The sequence below is a fragment of the Leucopleurus acutus genome (assembly GCF_964270905.1).
Source record: "Leucopleurus acutus genome assembly, chromosome: 19".
Taxonomy (NCBI): Eukaryota; Metazoa; Chordata; class Mammalia; order Artiodactyla; family Delphinidae; genus Leucopleurus; species Leucopleurus acutus.
The window spans coordinates 12461496-12484597 of NC_139161.1; the positions used below are offsets into that span (position 1 = coordinate 12461496).

General features: G+C 55.2%; 1 protein-coding gene across 2 annotated transcripts; it reads right to left on the bottom strand.

The window, feature by feature from the left end:
* Positions 1-3605: 3605 nt before the first annotated feature.
* OGFOD3 (2-oxoglutarate and iron dependent oxygenase domain containing 3) lies at positions 3606-23093 on the bottom strand (the record flags this gene model as incomplete). Of its 2 annotated transcripts, XM_082860428.1 has the most annotated exons (9): positions 22810-23093; positions 20680-20897; positions 17827-17902; positions 16655-16697; positions 14448-14512; positions 13839-13895; positions 12750-12903; positions 9332-9455; positions 3606-5921 (listed from the first exon to the last, which is right to left on the bottom strand). In XM_082860428.1, exons 1-9 carry the CDS (start codon positions 22881-22883, stop codon positions 5785-5787), a joined length of 948 nt encoding a protein of 315 aa, XP_082716554.1. In that variant the 5' UTR covers positions 22884-23093. The 2 variants fall into 2 exon arrangements, with proteins under 2 accessions (XP_082716554.1, XP_082716553.1); XM_082860427.1 differs by lacking the exon at positions 3606-5921 and having other exon boundaries at positions 9144-9455; positions 22810-22893.
* Between the last annotated feature and the right edge of the window lie 9 nt (positions 23094-23102).

Below are 23102 nucleotides of genomic sequence, written 5' to 3' on the forward strand. Positions count from 1 at the left end.
GGGGGGACCTCCATTTCTGCCCTCAGCCTCCCAGCGCCCCCCACCCCTCTCCTCGTCCTGGCCCCTCCCCCCAGCCCACGGTGGCTGGGCAGAGCTGGGATGGACCCTGTGTGCCCCACAATGTGCCAGTATGGGCAGCAGGCAGCTGGAAGCCAGGAGCCTCCTCCACCAGAGGTGTGGCCGGGAGGTGGTCCTGGTGCACGAGTGATTATAGGGAGGGGGGGAGGTGTGCAGGATCAACGTGAGCCCACGTGCCCACCTGTGATGGATGCAGGAAGGCTGCCTGAGCTGGCAGCGAGGTTGGGGTGCTAGCTGGGGTCTCGTGGGCAGGTCCTGACCTGGCTGAGGGGTCTGGATTCCCCCTCTGAGGGGTGTGTGCCTGATGCCATGCCCCAGGAGGCAAGACCCACACACCCTGGATGTGAGGCCTCAGCGAGGGCTCCAAGGGGCCAGTGGGGCGTGGAGGGCAGGGGTCCCCAGGGAACAGCAACTCCACCCCCGCCCTGCATTGGCCTCATAGAGACACGGGCACAGGAGAGCACCCACTGCGTGGCCCCCACCTCACTGCCACGTCCACCTCACCCCACAAACCCTGCTAAGCCCCTTGCAGCCCCTACAGGTAAGGGCAGGGGGAGGGGGAGATTTGGCTACATGGGGTGGGCAGGGAGAGCTTGTGGGGAGCTGGGGACTCTGGGAGGGGGCAGCAGGTGTAAGCACGTGGCCCACTTTTTCCTGGGGAGGATGTCTTGGTCCAGGACCCACCCTGGGTGTGCAGAGAACCTGGACGGTGCCCACCCACCTCCCCCCTTCTCTCCCCTCCCTCCTCCTCTCACTGGAATTTTCCGGGAATGGGGCCTTTCCTAAGAGACCCTCCCAAGCTGTCTGTTCTTTAGCAAGGGGCATGGGAGGAGACAGGTGAATGCCCCCAGGCCTGGGAAACCCAGGGACGACTGGTGGGGACAGGGGGCTCAAGCTGGGCACCTGGCCAGGTGTGCGCTGCAGCAAGATTCCAAGCCTCCACCTCGTGTGTTCACTGGGATGGGGGGTGGTAGCCATGACCCACATGCTGCAGGGTGGGAGAGGTGCCCTGCATCAGGGCAGGCAAGGCCCAGCCCTCCCAGAGCCCCCACTGGCCTTCTCGGGAATGGGGGCTCACCTGCACCCCCAGCTCCATTGGGATCTGCTTGGCCTCAAGGGTGCTGAGATGGAAGGAACATAGAGGTGATGCCAAGAATCCTGGCTCTCTGGGCACCGATGCTGAAAAGAAATACGGAGACAGAGTTTTGGAGGAACGGGAAAGATAGCTTTTCTTATTCTTTGCCCGGCAAAGGGGGAACGCAGCAGGCTAGCACCTTGAGAACTGTGCCCCCCTTTTCCTGGGAAGGGAGAGAGTTTTATATTCCAGGGCTCATGGTCTATGGGTAGGTGATAAGTCTCAAAGCAATGAAGGTCTTGTATTTTTTTTTTTCTTCTGCAAATTTTCAGCCAAAAGCTGGCGTCAGGCAGCTCAGCGACCCAGTCTGGTGTCCCAGAAGTTGTCGCTGTGACCTTCCTTTTGAGATGCAGAATCCTACAAGGAAGTGTAGGGGGAGAAGGATGCCAGGTGCAGAGTATAATTCCTATGGAATCAGAAAGGAATTAGCTTTGTGAAGGACAAGTCTAGCTACAAGTGTTAGTAGTAACAGCTAAAGAATAACTGAGATTGCTTAACTCTTTCAGGCCTGTTTGGCTGGTACGTGCCCAAGGCCGTTTACTCATTTCTTTTTTTTTATTTTTTTAATTTTTTGCTGCAACAAAGGTGGGGCCTCAGATCTGCAGGGGACAGAGCACAGCCATCAGTGCTCGTCCAGAGCCTCCCCTGCCACTCTGCAGGGCATGGTGTGCTGGCCAGCAGGGGAGGTTCAGGCCCCCGAGGGTGAAGAGGGGTACAGAGGGGCTACTAGGGGCCGAGTTAGTAGACAGGAGCCTGCAGGGCCCATTCCTGGGGCGGAATGGGGGCCTTAAACTCAAGATCAAGATAAGAAACTGGTATTAATGTGTCAGTGCATCCAAGGAGACCCCCAGATGGGTTGGATGTGGACTTAGGATGTTTCCCTCTTCCCTGGGGCCACCGGGAGCCTCAGGCCTGAAATGTGATTGACATCTGGGTCACTGGTATTCTCCTGTTCTTGGCCTCAATCTGCTTTGTCATTTCGTCTGTCTTACTGCTTTGTACTTTGTCGACACTTCTCAGATTGTACACACGCTGGGGGATAAACTCTTGCTGCTCCCACCTGCCCCACCTGCCTCCCCCCGACACATCCCGGCCCCTGCCTTCCAGGCTAAGCACTGCCAGGGCCCTGAGTTTGGTGTGACTGGCTTGGTTTCTGGAATACGCTGCATCATTCAGGACTCACATTGCTGGGGTCTTGGGGCCTTGGTCCCCAGTCTCAGGGATAAGCAGAAGTGTCCCCAAACTCTTCCTCCCTGTGAAAACCTCTAGAAGGTGTGAGAGGCTCTGAGACGCTGTGACTTCAGAAGGCAAATGAGCCAGTACCCGGCGGCCGGGGCAGAGATGCCGCCAATTAGGGGGCTGGTGGCTGGGACCACTTCCCTGGACTGCATGAGAAGTACCTGCGCCCGAGGCCCCACAGCACAAGCCCAAGAGATGCCCGGGAGTCAGTGCTGCCTGGGGGCTGAGGGCTGGTGGGGACCGGGGCAGCTCGGTCCCCAGTTCCCTTGTGAAGACCATGTTGGAGGAGAGAACACGGACGCGAAGTGGCTCCAGGATTAGAAGATCAGGACTGAGAAGCAGCATGGATCCCATTCGAGGTGGCTCCAGTTGTAACTCGGAGGGGAACAAACAGGCTGGTGTTCTGCTCTGGGGCCAGCCCTGAGACAGGCTGGGCAGCTGTGGAGATTTCTATAAACAGCAACCTCCATGCCGTCCCGCCAGCGGCATCTCTGTGGCCCCTGCGACAACCACCCGAAGCCACGGCGCCCTGCTCTGCGGCCCCTGCCCACCGGCCCCGCCCTAATCACGGGGATGCCACAGCCACATCCTTCCCGCCTGCCCACGCTCACGCCCGGTCCCGCTGTCTGTCGCTGCCGAGCACCTTCCGAGCCTCCCGGAACCCCAAGGCAAGGCGAGAGGTCAGCCACACCTGCCCACCCGGTGAGAAAGCAGAGGCCCTGCACAGCGGAGGTGCCCAGCCTCAAGGTGGACACAAGGGACCCCACCCTCCCTGCACTGGCCGAGCCCAACTCCCACACAAATGGTGGGGCCACACCTGCCCTGCATGCCCTCCCTGGACGCCCTCCCTGGCACATTGTGATCTTCCGCCATTTTCTCCTGCGCGGGGCAGGTGAGGTAACTCGCAGCTGGCTCGGACCCCATCCCACTGGGTCAGCTCCTGACCTGATGTTTCAGCTTCCGCTCTCACGGAGGCTCAGCCGTGCTCAGGCCTGGCCCTGGCGGCCAGCTCACCAGGAGAGACAAAGCGGCAACCCCTTCTTTCCAGCAGTGAGACCAATGCTCATGTTCTTTGATTCAGACTAAACACTTTTATTAGGAAATAAATCACTCAGCAGAGGATGTGCCAGGAACGTCCTCTTCTCCCTGGAACACACCACATCTGCTCTCAGTCAGGACCGTCCCGTAGGACGGAGATGCCCATGCGGCCCCAGGTGAGCGCTTCTGGAGGTCACTGGCATGGGCTACGCATCTTCTCTTATTTTAAAAGAAGGACATTCTTTTTTTTTTTTTTTTTTTTTTTGCCACGCAGAGTGACTTGTGGGATCTTAGTTCCCCGACCAGGGATTGAACCCATGCCCTCAGCAGTGAAAGTGCAGAATCCTAACCACTGGACCGCCAGGGAATTTCTAAAAAGAAGGACATTCTTGCTTTTGCCCAAATATCTTTATTTCTTTGTCCAAGTACCTCTGTGATGATTATGAACAGGAAAAGTAGCAAAGAATGTCAATTAAAACCAATAACTTACTTATTTCCAAAGCACTTTAACCACAACTAAAGCATCAGACCGCCCCCTCCTTAGATGTAGTGAGTGGCCAAGTGGGCTGTGGAATACCCGAGAACGTCTGCCCATCCTCACACCGAGGGTAAGGCGTCATTCAGATAACATGAAGGTTACAGAACCAAGTGAGGCCTGCACGGGGCTTTCCTGTCGGAATTCGCATCCCAACCTGAGACCAGAGCAACAAACCTTCGAAAAGCCAAGACAGGAGAAGCCAGAGGACAACCTGGATGGGAGGGCGTAGCTTTTCCTGCACAGGACTGAGGCCGGCTGGTCCAGCCTAGAGACAGTGTCCCCAAAGCATCGCCAACCCTAAGGTCAGCCCTGCCCGCCACCCAGAGCGTGGGCTTCATCCTTCCCAGATCTGCCCAAAGTCCTTTAAAAACAGGAACCACGATCCAGGCCATCATGTGGGTGGTGGCCCTGCCTTTCTGGAAACTGCAACCATGACCCAGAAGGGAGCAGATCCCAAGCCACTGTCTGCATGTGGAAGCTCGGCCCCTACAGCCCTGAGACACGCATATCATCACCACGGTGCAGAAGGGACACCCGGCAAACCAAGGGGCAGACCCAGGGGTCCTGGCTTCCAGACCCTCATGGAGCCTCCTCAGGTGCCACGCAAATGGCTCATCCCAGGGTCCAGGAATGCTGCCCCTTTCTGTATGAGCCCAAGCAGCCCTGTGACTGCAGAGTGTGGGGAACATGTGCGGCTGCGGTGGCCGTGTCCACAGGTCCACGCTGGGTGGGCGAAGGGGAAAGTGTTAAGGCTCCTCCTGGGTCAGGGTGGCCGGGAGAGTCTTGCTCCCAGAGCCATTTCTGGGGATCCCTTTGCACTCACAGCGGGTGATCAGCTGTTCTCCCAGAAGATGTCCAAACCCCAGGCCAGTTGCTTTGTGGGGCGGCCCTGGGACCTTGCCCGACCCTGGCAGAAGCCAACTGATGGACATGCTGCCCTTATCTTGGGGCCGCGCTACCCAGGCTTCCCCCATGACCCGTTTATTTACTATTCCTGGCTCCCCTGACTGTTACTTTTATGTAAAAGGCATGGACAGCTCGAGGACGAGAAGAGGGTTGCTAAGACCTGAACCTGAGCAGACGGACCCTCAGCTTGGCAGAAGGCCCCAGGCGAGCTGCGGATGGCCACGCTGGGAACACCCTCGGACCTTGTGTCAGGGACCCTGTCTGGTGATGGGGCAGAGCCCAGCCTGGCATGAACATGGTGCCAGGGTGACTCTCAGTGGCCAGCAGTGTTGGGGGCTCTGCCCAGAGTCGCCAGAACATCAGATGTTCACCTCCACCCAGAATCCAGCAGTATCAGCCCTCCAGCTGCTGCTCCCAGAGCCGCCTGCCCCCAGAACCTTCTCCAAGGTGCCATAATGCTGATTCTGGTTCCCCGAGTGGAGGCTGCTGGCCCCACTCAGCTTCATCCACACTTAAGTCAGTCTCCAGTGGCCGGGTAATGACCCTCTGTCTGCTGACAAACGGGGATTCCACCCCGGGCACGGGATCCCTTCCTGAGAAAAGGAGGGCATGTTGGCCCTGCCAGCTCCCGGGCCCCACATCAGCATAGCAAAGCCAACGCTGATGCTTGTGAGGGGAAACTGGTTCCCTCCATTTACTCACAGTTGAAAAATGATCAAATGTTAGCAAATCAAAATTCAGGATGATTCGTAAGGCACCTTGTTCAGTGGAAATGGGCTGAGCGAGAGGGAAGGGGTGGGTGGCCAGCATGGCTGCTTCCCTGCAGGGCTGCTGGACAGGCCTCCCGGGGCTATGTGAATGTTGGGTCCGCGATGCCATGGTCGGGGTCGCAGGTGAAGGCGATGGTGATGGCGTAGCGGGTGCCCCAGTGAACCTTCTCCACCCGGTGCAGGTTCTCGGACCCCGAGGTGAAGAAGGACACCCGACCTGGGAGAGAGGAGAGCAGAGCATGACTTCAAGGCCACATGCGTGGCCGGGCCTCAGAGGACCTGTGTTTAGGCCAACGCAGCAACACGACCAACCGGGCAGGCTGGAGAAACAGCTGATGCAGGAAGGCGGGGGTTGGAGACAAACCAGCAGGAGAGCCCTCGCACAGGACGAAGGGCACCCCAAGCACCCAGCCCAGCCTCCGCGGGCTCTTTGTGGGGCAACCTGGACTTGGGGTGAGGCCCTGCTGCCACCCCCAGGGACCTCTACAAGCCATGTGACCTCCTCGGGCCCAACTTACGATCTTCTTTCTTTTTTTCTTTTTTTTTATGATCTTATTTCTAATCACACATGAAACAAAACCAAACCCTGCAAGGTGATGACAATGTTTTGGCAACGGATCAGGAAAGGCGTGTGGAGACAGACACCCAGCGCCTGTAGCTCCCTCCAGGGCAGCTAAAGACAGGACTCGGGAGGCGGCTTCCGAGCGTCCTGGAGCAGGGGTCCTCCACCCACCTGTGTTCAGAGAACCCCGTGTTTATGGGCTTCCATATTTAACTGGCCTCATACACCCACCATAGATTTTTTAGGACAAACGAGTTGACCGTTACAGAATCGTGTGGGAGGAGCCCCGGGATCCTGTAGGCGCCGCGTCACGGCCACACGGCCCTGCCCCATATGTCCCACGACAACTTCATTTCTCTTCAAAAGGTCACTGCCAGGAACTCAACTGCTAAATCTTTGAGAGAGGAGAAAAGTCTACCCCAGAGTCTGCTGCTTTCTGGTTGTAAACAGAGAACCGTGCTCTGCCCGGAAACAAGGGAGCAAAAGAAATTGTGTGACACACGGAAACCTCTGCATGGGGGCCCGGGGACACCAAGAACTCAGACCCTCCTCTGGACCAGCCAGGCCGCCCCTGACCTGAAGGAAACACTCTTTCCCAGAGCAATCTGGAGTCACGCCACTTTCTGAGGCTCACGTTGCTAAAGGACGTTTTGTCCTCCGTCTTTCCACTTTTAGTCACACCTGAGACCTCAGACACGTAGCCAGGCCCATCTGCCCATCCACGCCATCTGTGCACGCCCCTGCCGCCACCCCACTGCAGACACAGTTATCAAATGTCGCCGACTTACAGCAAGAGTGGGGGTCTCTGGGCGCCCCCCCACACACCCCAGCATTTCTGCACACTTTGCAAACAGAGGCACCAAAGAACAGAGAAGAAAAGGACTGAGGAAAAGTGAAGCTCCTCGTGGCCTGTGGGACAATAGGAAACCATCCACCATTCATGTTGGAGCCTCGGAGAGAGGAGGGGTTCATACTGGGGCAGGAAAAGGCGATTTGAAGAAATAATGACCAACACTTTCCCTAATGTGACGAAAACTTTGACTTTTAATCCAATAAGCTTAGCAGGATAAATACTCCAAGTGGGATAAATACAAACAACTCCACACTGAGGCACATCATAGTCAAACTGATGAAACCAGAGATTAGAGAACATCCTGGAGGTGGCAGAGCAAAGAGGCAGCTACTATGGGGCAGTGACAGCGGTGACAGCAACAGGGGAGCCAGAGGAAAGGGATGATGCTTTTAAAGAAAAAGGAAAAAAACCCCACCAATCCAGAATTTCACATCCAGTGAAAATATCTTTTAGAAAAAAAGGTGAAATAAGGACATTTTCAGAAAAACCATCACCAGCAGACCTGCACTCCAAGAAATGCTGAGGCAGAAGGGGAATGTACCTGTTGGAAACCTGGATGCACAGGAGGGGACGGAGGGCTCTGGAAAGTAAGTGGGAAAACTGAAAACATTCAGCATATTTTCCTGTTAATTTCCATAAGAGAGAATGAACTCTTCTAGGGAAAATGATAACCCCTTTGGCACAGCCTGTCACAGCAGCTGCATCACGCTCACCGCCAAACGCCAGGCTCCCGGTGACGTCTGTGCGGATGGGACAGAGTTAGTGACTCTCGTCCTGTTGACCCAGAACGGCAATCTGCTGACCCAACCCAACATCAACGTGATAGCTTGTTGAGGAAAGGCCCACAGGGGCTCACAATCTTGCCTAAGACCTTCTTTCCTTTTTAATGCACCAGTAGTTAAGCCCCACACCTATTCTGACAGCTCCCAAGTCCAGAGTGATCAAGACAATGACGGGCACAACACAAACACCAGGAAGAACCCGAGGGCAGGCCGCCAGTCATCAGAACCAGGAGGAAACTGTTGGCATGAAATCACCACCCGCGCAATGACCAGCAGGCCAGCGCTGGTAACTCACCCTACAAGGCGTAACACTCACACGGAGGCGACGGCCCACCCAACCCCAGAAACGTGAAGCTTTCGGCATTCATGAACGGTGCTTTCTGGCTTTTTATTTTCTTCAGTAAACAGCTATTAGATTATCACCCACTTCTTTAAAGCGGGATTTAGCTCGGCAACTTAGTAACCAAAAATACAGTCATCTCAGTTTTTGGAACCCACCTGTATTTCTCCTCTTAGTCCACAAGCATTCCTGGACACCTCCCAGAAGCACGTGACATGTGACCGCCAGCCTTAGCACCAGCAGCTTCTCTGGCTCTTGGTCCATTAAAGCCTTGGAGCTGCAGGGCGTTCTGAGCCCCTCCTGCCCACTGACCTGCGCCTGGGTCTGCCCCCCTCCAGCACTCACCCCCTGAGGGAAGAGAGCCAGTCCTGAGATGTTTAACTTCCTTTCTACACCTTCTGATGTCCAAGCCACTTCTGCGTGGATTCAGCGCTACTGCAAGGAGCATTCGGACTCAGTGGCTTGCAGGACTGCCTCATGGCTAACGGGAACATTCTAAACCAACACAGGTGGACAGCCTCATTGGTTTGAGCTGCCTGCTGCCAGGCGGAAGCGGACACAGTTACGCACCCAGTAAGCAGGGTGACGCGGTGGGGTCGGGTGAGCCACGGCAGCAGGTGAGTGGTGCTGCACAGTCGAGGTGCCCAGGCCGGAGCCAAATGGCCTGGCTGTGTCTCTGAGTCTCATCTGGGGCTGGGCCGGGGCCTGGGCTGCCCCTCAGGAAGCCCCTGGGGGATCCCCGCCCCTCCCCACCCCAAAACCTGGGGAGGAGAGGGGACGCTTCCTCGCTCCACGCATGCTCACTGAGCAGCACTGAGTGTCCGAGCTGGGCTGGGGGCAGCGGGAGCTCTGGCACCACCAGGTCGGGTGTGGTTTACCGACATTAGGTGAGGATCACTGTCTCATCCGTCTGTCTTAAGCTTCTGAGTCACTACAGGGGATGGAGTGGGGGCTGGCTCTGGGAACTCACTCTGCAGTGACTCAGTGACCATGGCCACGCCCAACTCCTCCTCTGACGAATGTGCTCCATGGACACACTGGACACACCATAAACGCTGCATCCCGGGAAACGCCCGCCCATGAGTCCTACCTGCTCTCGGCTCCACCGTCTTGTTGGCCCCCTCCTCCATGAACACAAACCGCCCGCCACCGAAGTCATCCAGGTAGTCGGAGAGGTACAGCAGCGATGTGTAGTCGAAGGAGCCGTAGGTCACCTGCGGGCAGAGCGTGAGGGCGTGTCACCGTCTGCTTGTGGGAGGACACGCTCCTCAGGGAGGGACAGACCCAGGCCTCACTCTGCCTCCCAACTACAGAAAACCCTCTGCTGAGCACAGGCGTGCGGTCCTGCCTGGTTCCCGCACAGTCAGAGGCGCAGCCCACGCCAAGAAGCCCACACGCGTGAGCCCCAGGGCCGCCACGCCACCCACCCACCCACCAACAGGACCCTCCCGCGTCAGCACAGGGAGCAAAGGTGGTGCTTCCGCTCCTTCTCCAGATGTGGGCACCCCAAGCTTTCTTTTAAATTGTGGTAGAATACACAAACCATACAATTGACCACTTTACCCATCGTTGAGTGCACAGCTCAGGGGCACTAAGCACATTCACACTGCTGTGCACCCACCCCCGCCGACCATCGCCAGAACTCTTCAACCTCCCAAACTGAAACTCTGTTCCCATTAAACACTAACTCCCCACCACCACCACCCAGTGCCCACGCTACACTGTCTGTCCTTTCCTGTCTGGTCCTCTTTGCGCGGACATTCTTTTGGAAGACGGCATGGGCGGTGGAAAGCAGGGGATGGGGGGTGAAATCTGTGCTCTGGGCTCATAGGAGCGTGGACCCTCTGGGCCTGGATATAATGTAAACAGGAGGCACTATCATTTGTTTCCCAAGGACCCCTTGAAGTCTGGGACGGGAGGTGGCCGGATAGTTGTCCCATCTGTGGATCTTCAGGACTTATTATAGGTAAGGGGTGCCACATGAAGAGCTTGATTTCAATGTGAGATAGAGGAGTTTGCTGTCTGTAATATGTGAAGCAGGTGTTGTTTCCAAGGACATAAGAACTCATACAAATTAGCACCTACTTATTAGAGGGAATCAGTGAGATAGGCTATTATTTTTTTCCACGCAAAGATAGTGACTTGCATGTACAAGGAATTTTAATCACATGATAACAGCTCCCAGCCTGAGGAATCATTCAATTAGCAAGACTGGGGTAAGAGATAAGGAAGAATGAAGGAATCCGAGGACAGCAGCCCAAAGTCATCCTACCAGTGCCCTATCGCACAGCCCAAGGCTCCTGTGTTTAGGAATAGATTCTTAAATGATTTTACTGACACCTGTAGGCACCATGGGAGCAGTACACAGAAGCCCCAGGTCAATATCCATAACACATTTGATCAAGGCTCAAAAAGTCCAAAAGCCCCGCTCCCCCTGCAACCAGCTAGACCACCATCACCGTGACAGTGGTCATCTCCTGAGAGAGGGTGGGCTGACCAGGAGGGAGAGGCAGCAAGCCTGCCAAGGTGACTGAGTCCCTGTCACCTTCTCATGAACTCAGTACCATGCCATCTGTGGGACTGGACTTTCTACACAGACCTGAGCTCCCTCCACCTCCCCCACCAAGACCCCACTTAGGGGCCCCTTATCCAGCATCAGGGCACCAAACAAACATCAAAGTGACCTAAACCTGAGAACAGCCCAGGGCAGTGCTTCTGAATCGCTTCAGCAGTGAACCTCATGTCCACTACCTGCATAAAACATAAAAGAGACCCGGGGGCAGGGGGTGTCCAGGAGCCTGACCCTCTCCTACCCACCCAGCTCAGATTCTGCAAAGGAACCACCCCAAACCCACATGAACACAGTGACCTGGGAAGGAGGCAGGTAATGGCAGGTGATGGGATGGCAGAGGCCGGCAGGGCCTGAGCTGTCCTGAGCTAGAGGCTGGAGAGCTTCAAGGGAAGGAGCAGATGCATGGGGTCCCCTTGTGCGAGTATGTCTTTTTGCTGTGTCCATGCGTGAGTGACCCCTTGGCTGTTATAGCCACCCTGGTCCTGTAGACCCTGTCCCGAGGTCTCCTGGCTCTGAGATGTCTGAGGCTACCCCACTTGTCACTGTTGACTCGTTTTCTCTGCCTGAAGAATTTCTTCCTTATCTTTCTTCCTTTGAAGCTGGATCACCAAACCAGGCTACATTCAGTGTTGTCTTTCCTGAACCCACACTTCCCGGTACATGGAGGGCTGCTCTTCCTTCGTTGCAGGGAAATGCTCCGGACTCTGTCCCACGCATGAGGCTCCTTGCTGTGCGAACCTGTCTGTCCTCCACACACATCGTCTTTGCCCTAAACCCCATAAAACCCTGTTTTTCCCTCTGCAATATCTACGATGATCTTATACTGAAGGTCTCAGTCCTGGTCCCCTAATGAAATAATGCACCTGGGCAATGGTTATCAATGGGTCAATGGCTGCTAGAGCCATGAAGTGAGGGTGGACAGGAGGCTTGATCGTGGATGGATCAGACCGAACCCACTGATCAACCTTAAGCCCATGGGAAGAGAACAAACAGACACTGTACTCCCCCTTAGGGTGAAGCCCACACTTCAAACCCGAGTTCCATCGAGCCCTCCAAGATGCACTGGCTCAGACAAGCCACTGGCCACATAAAGCTACTTCAATTTAAGTTAATTTAATTAAATACTGGGTTCCTCAATCTCACTAACCACATTTACGTGCTCCCCTCCTCCGCTGAGCTCAGACAGTCGAGATGAAATAAACACATGCGTATCTGACTGAACTTCAGGCAGAAGCCCAACCTGCGAGCTTCTGCCCAAACCCTCTGCTTACTTTTCACTTCGCTTCCTGTGTTCCAGGGTCAAGCGACACAGAGATTATCTGGGTCACCTGAGCACACCCGCGGCTGGGGTGACCGCCAACAGCCCTCAGACGTTTCCGTGGCCAACCGTCCCCTGGCGCCACGCTGCGTGTGCTGGCTGAGTGGGGCGGGGCAGTGGCTGCGATGCAGGCGGGAGAGGGCTTCAGCTGTGGCTGACCAGGACCGCAGATTGATTAGGCGCCACTGTGTCTAGGGAACAGCAAGAGATCAAGAAAGGGGAATCTGCAGAATCTGGAGTGGTCGAGAAATCTTCCCAAGGAAAGGTGAAAAGTGGGAAGAAGGGGGCCTCCTGGGCAGGGTGCGGGACGCAGGCCCGAGGAGAGACCACACGACAGGAAGGCCAGGTCAGTCAAGGCCGGGTCAGGTTACATCCGACGAAGCTCGCAGCTCAGGTGGAGACAGCTCTGCGTGTGGGAACAAGTAGCAAAGGATGGTCCCCATCAGGCCCTCACTGTTCTGTAATGTGCTTTTCACAGTCTTCTGTCACTTCATCACACGAGAAACAAATCTTATCTCCTCGACCTCATCAGTGAGAGAGGAAACTTCTAAAACCCTGACCACGTGAACAGACAGCACCCAGCTTGGGCCGTGGTGGACAAGCCCCAGGTTTGCTCACCTTGTCCACGTGCGCGTGCCAGTACTCGTCATGAGCCGTGCGGGCCGCCGTGCTGTTGATGCGGGAGAAGAAGGTGGGCTTCGTCAGGTGCAACAAGGACGCGCTGATGCCAAATGCCTGGGCGATTGCCAGCTGGACCTTCTGCCGCAGGTCCCTGCCGAGACGACACAGGTGTCAGCCACACAGGAAAGAATTCTCCCCGGGCCCATAGGGCCCGCACCACGTGACACTGAAACGGAGCAGGACCCTCTGGTCCTTGCCCCCAACCCCCATGTTCTCAGCCTGCCTTTTGTCTGTGGAAACACTTTAGCCAAAGAATAAGTTTAATCAGAGAAGTGAGAAAATGCAGAAACAAAGGAAAACAGTCAAACGAGACCAAATAATAATAGTTTAGTCATTAAGCAAAGTCAAGGACCTTGAGTTCCCCCTCAAGGGCTATAGATAACATTCTGAGCCGTATCCTGTGAGCTGTTTTGCAGATACTGAAGCCCCCACCAGGCTGAAGGATGACTACATGATGACCAAATTGAAGCCATGACATAAGCTACTCCACTTCACACAATTCCGAGAACTGGCCTCAGAGAAATGGGAACAAACCCTGGAACTAAAGATTAACTGTACTTAACCAAGGTGACGCTGGTCAGACCACATTACTGGTTTCAAGCTGACTGTCAGAACTGACTATGCTGTTCTGCTCCCTCTCTCTGCCTATATAACCCTGAAACTCCCCTTTAAAAGCCCCTGTCCCCTGAGCAGCAATCAGGAGTTGGTTCTCAGACAGGAGTCCACCCTCTCCCCCGGTTGCTGGCCCCTGAAATAAAGCAACCTTTCCTTCCCCACCAACACTTGTCTCTCAAGAATTGGCTTTCGAGCAGCGAGCAGCTGGACCTGGGTTCGGTAACACTACAGAAAGACAAGGGCTGGCAAAGGTGAAAGGTGAACAGATGCACACACAGGTCCGCACACGTGGGACAGGGTATCACGTGCACACCCAGGAACCTGAGGGCCAGTTCTCTGCAGGACTGACCACAGCACTCCCAGCCCTGCCGCCACCTTCCCCCTTCCTGACCTGGGCATTCCTTCCCTCACCGGTACAACTGGAAGTCCTCTTCTGAGAAGATAGTTTGTATTTTATCCCCAAAGTATCTGTGAAAAAATGAGTATTGACAAATGTGATGTTTTATTAATGTTTCCTTATTTCCTTTAAATTCAGCCTTTCCTCCAGTTAACCAGCAAGTCCCTGAAAACCAGCTGGTCATTATCTTGGAGCTGCTCCTTCTACAGTGATAACTGTGTGATAAAAGGGAGGAGGGTGGGAGGGAGGGACCTGGCAGGTGGGGTGACATTTATCAAGGTTGGGGGAATCTCTTGCTTCTCCTGGCCCTCGGGGAGGATCAAAGCTTCTCAGGAGGCAGCTCTCAGGAGCCTGGCCTGCCGCTCACCTCTCCCACCTCTCCCTCCAACCCCACCCCTTGGTCCATTCCTAACTAAGCTGTTCCCTGAAGCTAGCTGGCAAGGATCCCGCCCTTCGGAAGAGCTGCACCTTCCAGTCCTCATCTGGCCTCGGCCCGACGGCAAACGTCGCAGTTTACCCAAGACTTGAAGCCGCTCTGATCCATACACGCAAGCCTCACTCAGGTGTCTCCAGCTAAGAAACGAGCAGAGACCCCACCCCACCCCCGACCCCGGGGTTCTCACCTGTACAGGTTCACAAAGTGCTTCCCGACAGACAAGGCCCCCGAGTGCAGGTCCAGGATAGACGCCTGGAAAAGACGTTGGCAGGGCGGCGTGAGGGCTGCCTGGCAGGCGGCTGAGTCCTAAAAGCCACCAACGTTAAACACGTGTTCCTGAGACCCATCTTTGCACACCCGGGTCAGGGCGACGATGCACACGGGCTGGGTGTCAAGACGTTTGGACAAAGGTGTGTGACGGCGGATATTTCTCTCCTGCCCTAAGAATGGAGACTCTCTGGTCTAAAATTCTGAAAACAGTCCACAGATACGGTTCCTCCATGGGTCTAAGAACAAGCCCTTCCCCCGGCTTTGCTGTGGTATAACCAACACACAACGACCTGCTCCTCGTTAAAGTGTTCAGTTTGGTAAGTTTTGATGCTGGCATGCACCAGTGAAACCACCATCACTACCAGGATAGGAAACACATCCATCACCCCAAATTTCCTTGCACCCTTTGCAACCCCTCCCTCCTGCCCCTCCCCAGGTGCCTTCTGCCACAGCAGCTGGTTACTTTCTAGAACCTGAGGCCCTGGAGTCACGAAGGTGCGCTTCGCCCTTGGCCTGGCTCCTTTCACTCAGCATTGCCTCCCTGTGACTCCCTCACGTCGGTGCAGTACCCGCCGCCCACTGTCTCATGGCCAAGGGGCACCCATCGTCTGGGGAGGAGTCACTTGTTGGTCCATTCACCTGGAGATGGACACATGGGCTGTTTCCAGCTTAGGGCTGTTGTAAATGAAGTGGCTGTGACACTGGGACAGCATTTCATCGTGGGAGATGCTCTCGTTCTCCTGGGTAAATGCCCAGGAGCGGAATCGCTGGGTCATAACTCTTTAATGAACAGCCAGTGTTTTCCACCCCTGCCCACCCTGCCTCCGGGGGGCCTTCCCACGTCTTGAGAGGGGAGTGGGCGCCAGCACGGACCACCTCTACCCTGTCTGGGTGTCTTTTCTCATGGATGCAGCGATCAGCCCAGGGGTTCGTCTGAACACAATTTGGGCTTTAAAAACGTTAACTGCACTTAAAGGTATCAAACCTGGATCATTCATCGCAAGACAACTTCCCGAGTAAATGCTGAGCGCCGGGCAAAAGATGAGTCCACGCACGAATAGGTTTTTAATAAATATTCCCCTGAACTGAACCAAAATAAAAGGAGAAGCTTAATTTTCAGATCTCAAGAGGAAAGAGCCTGCAGAATAAAAGACTCATGAAGATAATCACCAAACTATGCAGAGGAGAGTGGATCTTCCTACGGGCCCACATGCCAGGCGAGGAGATCCCCATTTGGGACCACACGAGAACTCCGGCCAACGTCAGGTGCTCGCAGGGGTGGACTCCTAAGCCTGCCCAGGAAGCGGATGAGATGCAGAGCTGCATTGGCCTGTCTGAGCTCCCCATGGTTGCCGTAAACAGTAGGCTTAAAACAGCAGGAATTCATCCTCTCAAGCTCTGGAGGCCAGAAGGCCGAGATCAAGGTGTCGACAGGGCCCCGCTCCTTCCAAAGGCGCCAGGGGAGGATCCTTCCTTGAATCTTTGGACTTCTGGTGGTCCCAGGGGTCCCTTGGTTTGTGCCACATCACTCCACCTCTGCCTCCATCTTCACACGGCCTCCTCTTCACTCTCAAATCTCCCTCTGCCTTCCTCTTACAAGGACTCTTGTCATTGGATTTAGGGTCCATCCTGGTAATCCAGGAAGATCTCATCTTGAGACCCGTAACTTAATGACATCTGCAAAGACCCTTTTCCCAGGTAAGGTCCCATTTACAGTTCTGGGTGGATGCATCTTTCAGGGGCCACTGTTAGACCCCCTGCAGTCTTGCCTGGTGGATGACAGTCCCCATGCAGCACCTGTGGGAGCCTCCTCCACCTTGCATGGTCCTCACTGTTTCCCACCAGCTCCTCCTGCGTGTGCTGGCTCTCCCATTCCCAGGGCCGTCACCCTCCTCAGTGGGCCCCTGCTCGTCACCTGCTCTGTTCACTCACTGCCTACGACCTCCCCCCACTGCCCCCAGCCAGGGTGCCTGACACAAAGATGTGATCCATCTTGTGAAGGGAGGGGGTACTTCATTCCCAGGAGCAGGGCCTGAACACCCGGTGCCCTCGCCTTCCCCTCGGAGGGAGAGCAAAGTTAAAGGGGTAAAAAGAAAACCGAAGCAGGAACGGCACACAACTCACCCCTCCGTCCGATCCTCCCAGGGACAGCCCCTTCTCAGCTATGCTGTGGGGAAGACCGTCTTAAATCAGAATTCAGTTAACAGCATCATCTATGATAAATCTAGACACATATCAACCAGCACAACTAGCACAACGTTAACAGACTGCTTAATGTTTATGACAAAATCACATTTGGACCAAAGGACTTGACTTTCAAGCTAAGTGAGTAAATGTTAATATTTTGTCACCATCTCCTTAACCACGTATGACATAGCTTGGGGACAAGTGGGCTTAGTTTCCATCTTTAGCTCAGAGACCTGGTGCTGAGTTGAATGGGTTCCTCTGGACTGGAAGGTCCCTCTCCTGTCATCACAGGCTGCGGGGGCAGCCTTTGTAATCACCAGCTCAGGAGGCAGTGGCCACATGGTGGCCTGTGCTGGAGCTCACAGGACCACCCACGTCACCAAAGATGCAGGGGCTTCTGGTGCCTTTGACAGATGCTTCATGGCCGCCCGGGAAACTGACTGGGGGCTGGATCCATCCCTCACACCAGGGACCCTCCCCACCCAACCAGCCTCTACAATGTTATCTAGAAACAGGAGGAACATCTCCCCTCAAGATACAGCTCGGCATGCGGACCAGACGCTGCTCCACTGGGCACATGCTTGGGTCTGAACGCCTTGTTGGAAAATCAGAGCTTCAAGATCTTGTTTTTAAAAGACAATAAGGAAGAATCCAGTGCCAACTACTTCTGAGTAAGACTTCCTGCCCTGTCATGAGTCACGGCTAGGAGGCAGAAGGGCTATCCCAACCAGTTTTGGAGAGGAGACGAAAATAGTCTAGTGACCGCCTGGGGCTGCTGGGTGAACACACTGTCTTTACACAGGCACCTGCTGGGCCCCTCAATGGCTGACGGGACAGCATCCCCCCAACCTCCCCACTGGGCCAGAACTGCTGCCTCTGGAGAGGGCCCAGGCCTCTGGAAGGTTCCGTCAGCAACCACATCACTGATGACAACAGCTTCTCCTCCTGGAAATCAGAAAAGCCCCTCTTTGCCTTGGAAGTGCAAAGGGGAATTGTTAGGGAATTCTAATGAATTTCTTTAAATCATCCTTTTAGTAGTAATTCCCTGTGCTTCACCCACAGCCCCACTCTCCTGCTCGTTCAGGACAGAAACTCAGAGACACGTGTACCTGCGAATCCTCTGGGCTTCGTCCCTGGTGATGATGGCATCGCTGACGCCCCGGCCACACTTCCTCGGGGAGCAGCCTGGAGAGAGTTGAGCTGGGATGAGACGCCAACCCCGCTGAACCCCGACTAAAGAGCTGCCCGCTGCTGTCAAGGACTCACCTGTGGGCGGCCCTCCCCAGGGACAACGGAATTTTGTGGGATGGGGCCTTGCCTTCCATGGGATTAGGGGGGCAGGTTTGGCAAATAAAATATAGGCCACTCGGTCAGATGTGAATTTCAGAGAAGCAACGGTGACTTTCCAGTACAAGCAGACCCCCTGCAGCGCACACATCTCACCGGAAGGGGGTGGGTCCTGGCAGCGCCACACCAGGTGGGTCACTCCTGAAGCAGCTGACACTCTGCCCACCCTTGAGAAAACAGCCCAGAGGCGGCATCCACGGTATTCTAGAACCATCACTGACCACAGATCCAGACCCGTTGGCTAGTGCCTCCTGGATGACCAAAGCTGTGCTTGCAACTGTAGTCACTGTCCTTCTGCAGGGCCTGGCAAAGCTGCCCCAAGGTGGTCACCACACACTCCACCCTGCTTCCTCCTGCCTCTGCACTCAGGACTGAGCTGCTTAGAGGGAGGAGGATGGGGGAGCTTGGATGGGGCCAGGGTCGGGGTGAAAGTGGCCAGGGTCGGGAGCACAGGGCCAGGGTGGACACGGCCAGGGTCAGGGTGGACAGGACCAGGGTTAAAGTGGCCAGGGTTGCCAGTGGGTTGGGGTAGACAAGGCCAGGGTCAGGGTGGAAAGGGCCAGGGTCAGGTAGATGGGGCCAGGATGAGGCAGAGCACCAGAGATGGACAAGCTTAGCAAGCCCCTGGTATCCTGGCGCCAAGGGCAGGCTGGCTGCCTTGCACTGGGTGGGCCTTAGGATATGTCCTGGCCGATGAGACACTCTCATGGCCACCCCCTGGCCTTGGGACACTCTCAGGACACACTGGGCTGGCTGACCTTTAGCTTTCATCCTCCTTTCTCTCTTCCTGCCTGGAACATGCCTGGAGGTGGAGCGATTGTCCTGGGACCATGTGAGCCACATGCTGAGTGGGAGAGCTGGGGCGCTCGGCCTGGGGCGCTTACAGGGAGCCAGGCTGGCCTGGGGTGCCTTTTTCTTGGTCTCATCATGTGGGAAAAATAAACTTCTACGTGGGGGTCATTAGGGGAGGGGTGCCTCAGTTCCACAGAGCTAAATACAATCTATTAATATAGGTGTTTTTATTAAGACACAAAAATGCTTTTTATAAAGGTTGAAGTTAAAGGCAAAAACAACGATAGACAGCTTGGGGAGCGACATCATATCAACAAATACATTTTAACACAAAAGAATTGTGAGAGGGGAAAAGATTGATAACAGGAACAGTTTCACCAGGAAGATGCAGGGGCAACAAAAGCACCAAGTGACATCGCCTCAAACACCTCTGGCGGCGAAGCGGCCACCAGACCCAGAGTCTCAGTGGGGACCCTGCCTCGCGGTTCCCAGTAACTGGGGACGGCGAGACAGAAGTTCAAGAAGACAATCCAGCAGCGACACAATAGGCTCAACGTGAATGAGCATCAAAAGCATAATTTGGTGAGAAAGTGAGTTGTGAGTGGCTGACAATGTCAGTGCACATACACGAGTGCACACGCTGCAAACACGCACACACACCACCCAGACACACAGGCCCAGGGCAGGCGGAGCCCCTGTCAGCTACAGGAGGAGAGAGGGGCGAGGGATGGGGAGTCCAGAGGCTTTAATGCACACTCCACCATTTTTTTTTTTTTTTGGTAAAATATATATAACCCCAAATTTACCATTTTAACCATTTTAAAGTGTACAGTTCAGAGGCGTTAACTATGATCACGTTGTTGTACAACCATCTCCATCATCATCTCCAGAACATTCTCATCTTCCCAACTGAAAACCCATACCCGTCTCCACTAACTCCCCCTCCACCTCATTCCAACAGTTTTTAACGTTGATAAATTATTAAATGGGTAGGAAAAATACGTTCTCAAAAGCTGTGACTTTAGAGTGAAAAAGCTGACCAAGACAGAGAGAGCATGCCCACAACAGAACCTATCCACTTTCCTGACCCCCTGAAGGGAAAGGCAGCCCCCATTCCCTGGGCGCGTCTTTGCCTCCTTTCGTCTAAACCCAGCTTGTGTGCATCACAATGGCGCCCCTTGGTGGAAGGATTTAGCAATATTTTCTTGGTTCAAGTCCAAAGCATTGCTCTGAAGAGAAAAATAAACTGAATTTTGTCTTTAAAACCCAGTCACTCTGGTTAGGTTTTTAAAACTGCTGCCCTCGAGCAGAGGAGTCAGGCGCTGGGATGGGGCACACGACATGGGGGAAGGGCCTCTGGTATCTACGTTCCCTGTTGCAACATCTTCTGCAGTTACAACACCCTAAGACAGAAAATGCCTTTTCTGGGTTCCACTTGCTCATTACTATCATCCCAGTTCTGTTACATCCTTCCAGGCAAACCGCTTCTTCCATCAGATGGCACCCACAGTGTGGGGGACCTCAGTGAAACACTGGCCACGGCCTGGGCAATGAGGCCTGGGCAGTGACCAGTGGGCCTGCCCCTGCACAGGCAGGGCCTGAAACACCCACACTTCCGGGTCCATGTGTGGGCTAACCAACCGGGGGCGGGGGACGGGGGGGCAGCAGCGGGGGGTGAGGAAGGTCACCTGCCCAACGCCACCCCCACACTACTTTCAACCTGATTCCCATCAATTCATTGTAGCAAAAAAAGACGCATTTTGAACACACTGAATTCCATGTTAACATGCTGCTCTTTCCCGGATCACCTCGGCATCATGTACCTTCAAACCTTCGGTGACTGTCATAGTCCTCGGAGCAGGGCACCTCAATGAACCTGCCTGGCAGGACCTCACTTCGATGAGCTAGGACCTCAGTGATGCTGTCATCACCCCCCAGACTGCCCCAGAGCAGGAGCGCAACGAACGTGGTGCAGGCCCCCAAGACGGCAACTCTCAGCCACTTCTTCCACACATCCCGAGGCGCCTGGACACTCTTGGTGCTGAGAACAGAAAACAGCTGTGGTCACCCAAATGCACCTGCATGTGCTGAAAATGCAGACCACAATGACCAGAGACCACAATGACCAGAGACCACACCCACCCTTAGTTACAGCCTTAAACTGTTCCCATGCTGGCTGCTGTCAGAGCTACTCTCAATCAATCCAGAGGCACTCGCCAGCATGGGAGGATGTGGTGGGGAACGTGCCCCTCACCCCATATGACCAGACAGGGCTCACTTGCTCCCAAGGGCAACAAGATGAACTGCCTGTTGGTGTTCCTCCCAGCCTGGCCAGGCCCATGGAGAACCTGTCTGCGAGGTCCTGGCAGAGTCTGTGGCACCGATCACGTTGCCTGCATCCAAAAATGACTGCCACGACCCCATGCATATGGTCCCAGTGCACATGCCTGTGCATGCGTGCGTGCACACACACACACAATGTGAAGTAAGTTAAGCATGAGTCAAGCCCACTTCACTAAAACCACCAGCCAGCCACAAAGAGAATACAAGTACAACAGAAATGATTCACCAGTAAGACACTTTCTGTACCACCCGGGTTAACTGTGGGATTCACACTGCCTGTGCAGAAGTTGTAGGCATGTCTGTGTGTGTGTGCACATGTGTGTCTATGTGTGTTTGGGTGGTATATAACCATGCATATGTGTGTCTGTGTACATGCACGTGTGTTTTCACGTGTGTGTAACTGAGTAGCCGTGCACTCTGTTATCTAAGAAAAATGTGAAGGGCTTGAAGCACTGGCAGAAATGAGAAAAGAGATCCAGGCATCCTTTCAGGAGGTGCACCTCATGTCTTCAAGTATATGATTAAAAGCAGATAGCCTGCCTTCTATTTTTCTATGTTTCTCTACACTGCAAATTGCTATATATATAACACACAAATTCCGATTAAATAAATCCCAAGGTGGGCACAGCTCACTCAGACTAGGTTGGGTGAATACATGATCATTTTAAACAGGGAGCATAGGTGCCCAGAACACAAAGACCCCCACCCCCACTCCTAGAACTGCTGTCTAGCCTCCAGCCCACCTGGTCTCCTCTAATTAGACCAGGGTGGACACCTCACTCCGGTGGCCCCATCATTTCTCTTCCCCAATTCCGAATGGGGCAGGGAGACTGCCCGCCCATCTCAGCAGCAGGGGCTGGAACCCTAACTGAAGGTGCAAAGCTGTGGGTGACACCTTCGCCTGGAACAGCCTGGCTGCTGAGACAGAAAGGGACAGAGAGGAAGGGACAGAGACAAGAGGGGAAAAAACAGCCTCCTGGGCCAGATTCGGATGCAACACTCCCCTGGAGGTCTCCTCAAAATAAGCACCCCTGTTCAGGGTAAGCTCGCTCAAGCTGCACCCCTAGAATCTTGCCAAAACAGAAGGGGATTTGGAGCAAGGTCCATGGCCCATGGGGCAAGCACAACGACAAGGTAATTTATCCTGGAATGATTAAAATACACCCCTGGCTCTTAAAGCTTCAGGCAGAATCCCCTCGAAGGCTACGTTACGAGATCACTTTTTCATTCATCAGGCCCCCCTGGTACACATGGGTGAGAGATGTCAGAAAAGACTCCCGACGGTCTGCCCCGTCCTGGGCCACCCCCCACCCAGCCCCGACCCTCCTGGCGCGGGCCTCGCGGGATTCTTCAGGCCACGCTCTCCAGACAGACCACACCCCTCTAGAGCCCGATTCGCCCAAGCATAACCACGCCCCTCGAGGCCAGGCCACACCCACACTGCAGGCCCGTCCCGGGAAAGGCCCCGCCCACGTAGGTCCAGCCTTTCCTGGCCGGGCCACGCCCCCAGCCCCGCCACACCACGCCCCCGCCCCTCCAGACCAGGCCCCTCCCCCTCGACCAGGCCCCGCCCACGCCGCCGTCCGCGCGCTCCCGGAGCTGCCCAGTACCTGCTCGGGCGCCGGCGGTCAGCTGCCCGGTTGCCCTCGGGCGCCTTGGGAGCGCCCCGCCTCTGAGGTGCCATTGTCCAGGCCGCCGCGGAGCCGGGTCGAACGCGGGATCCGCCGCGAGCCCGGGACGAGCGCCGCGAGAGTTAGCGCGAGACCAGCGCGGCCGGGGACGCGGAGCGACGCGTTCCGCCGTCGACCTCCGGTCTGGTGGCCAGGCCTGAGCAATCGGAGGCCGAGCGCCGAGCGGGACGGAACGGGGACCTGAGGGCATCCGCGGCGCACCCGCCGTTGCC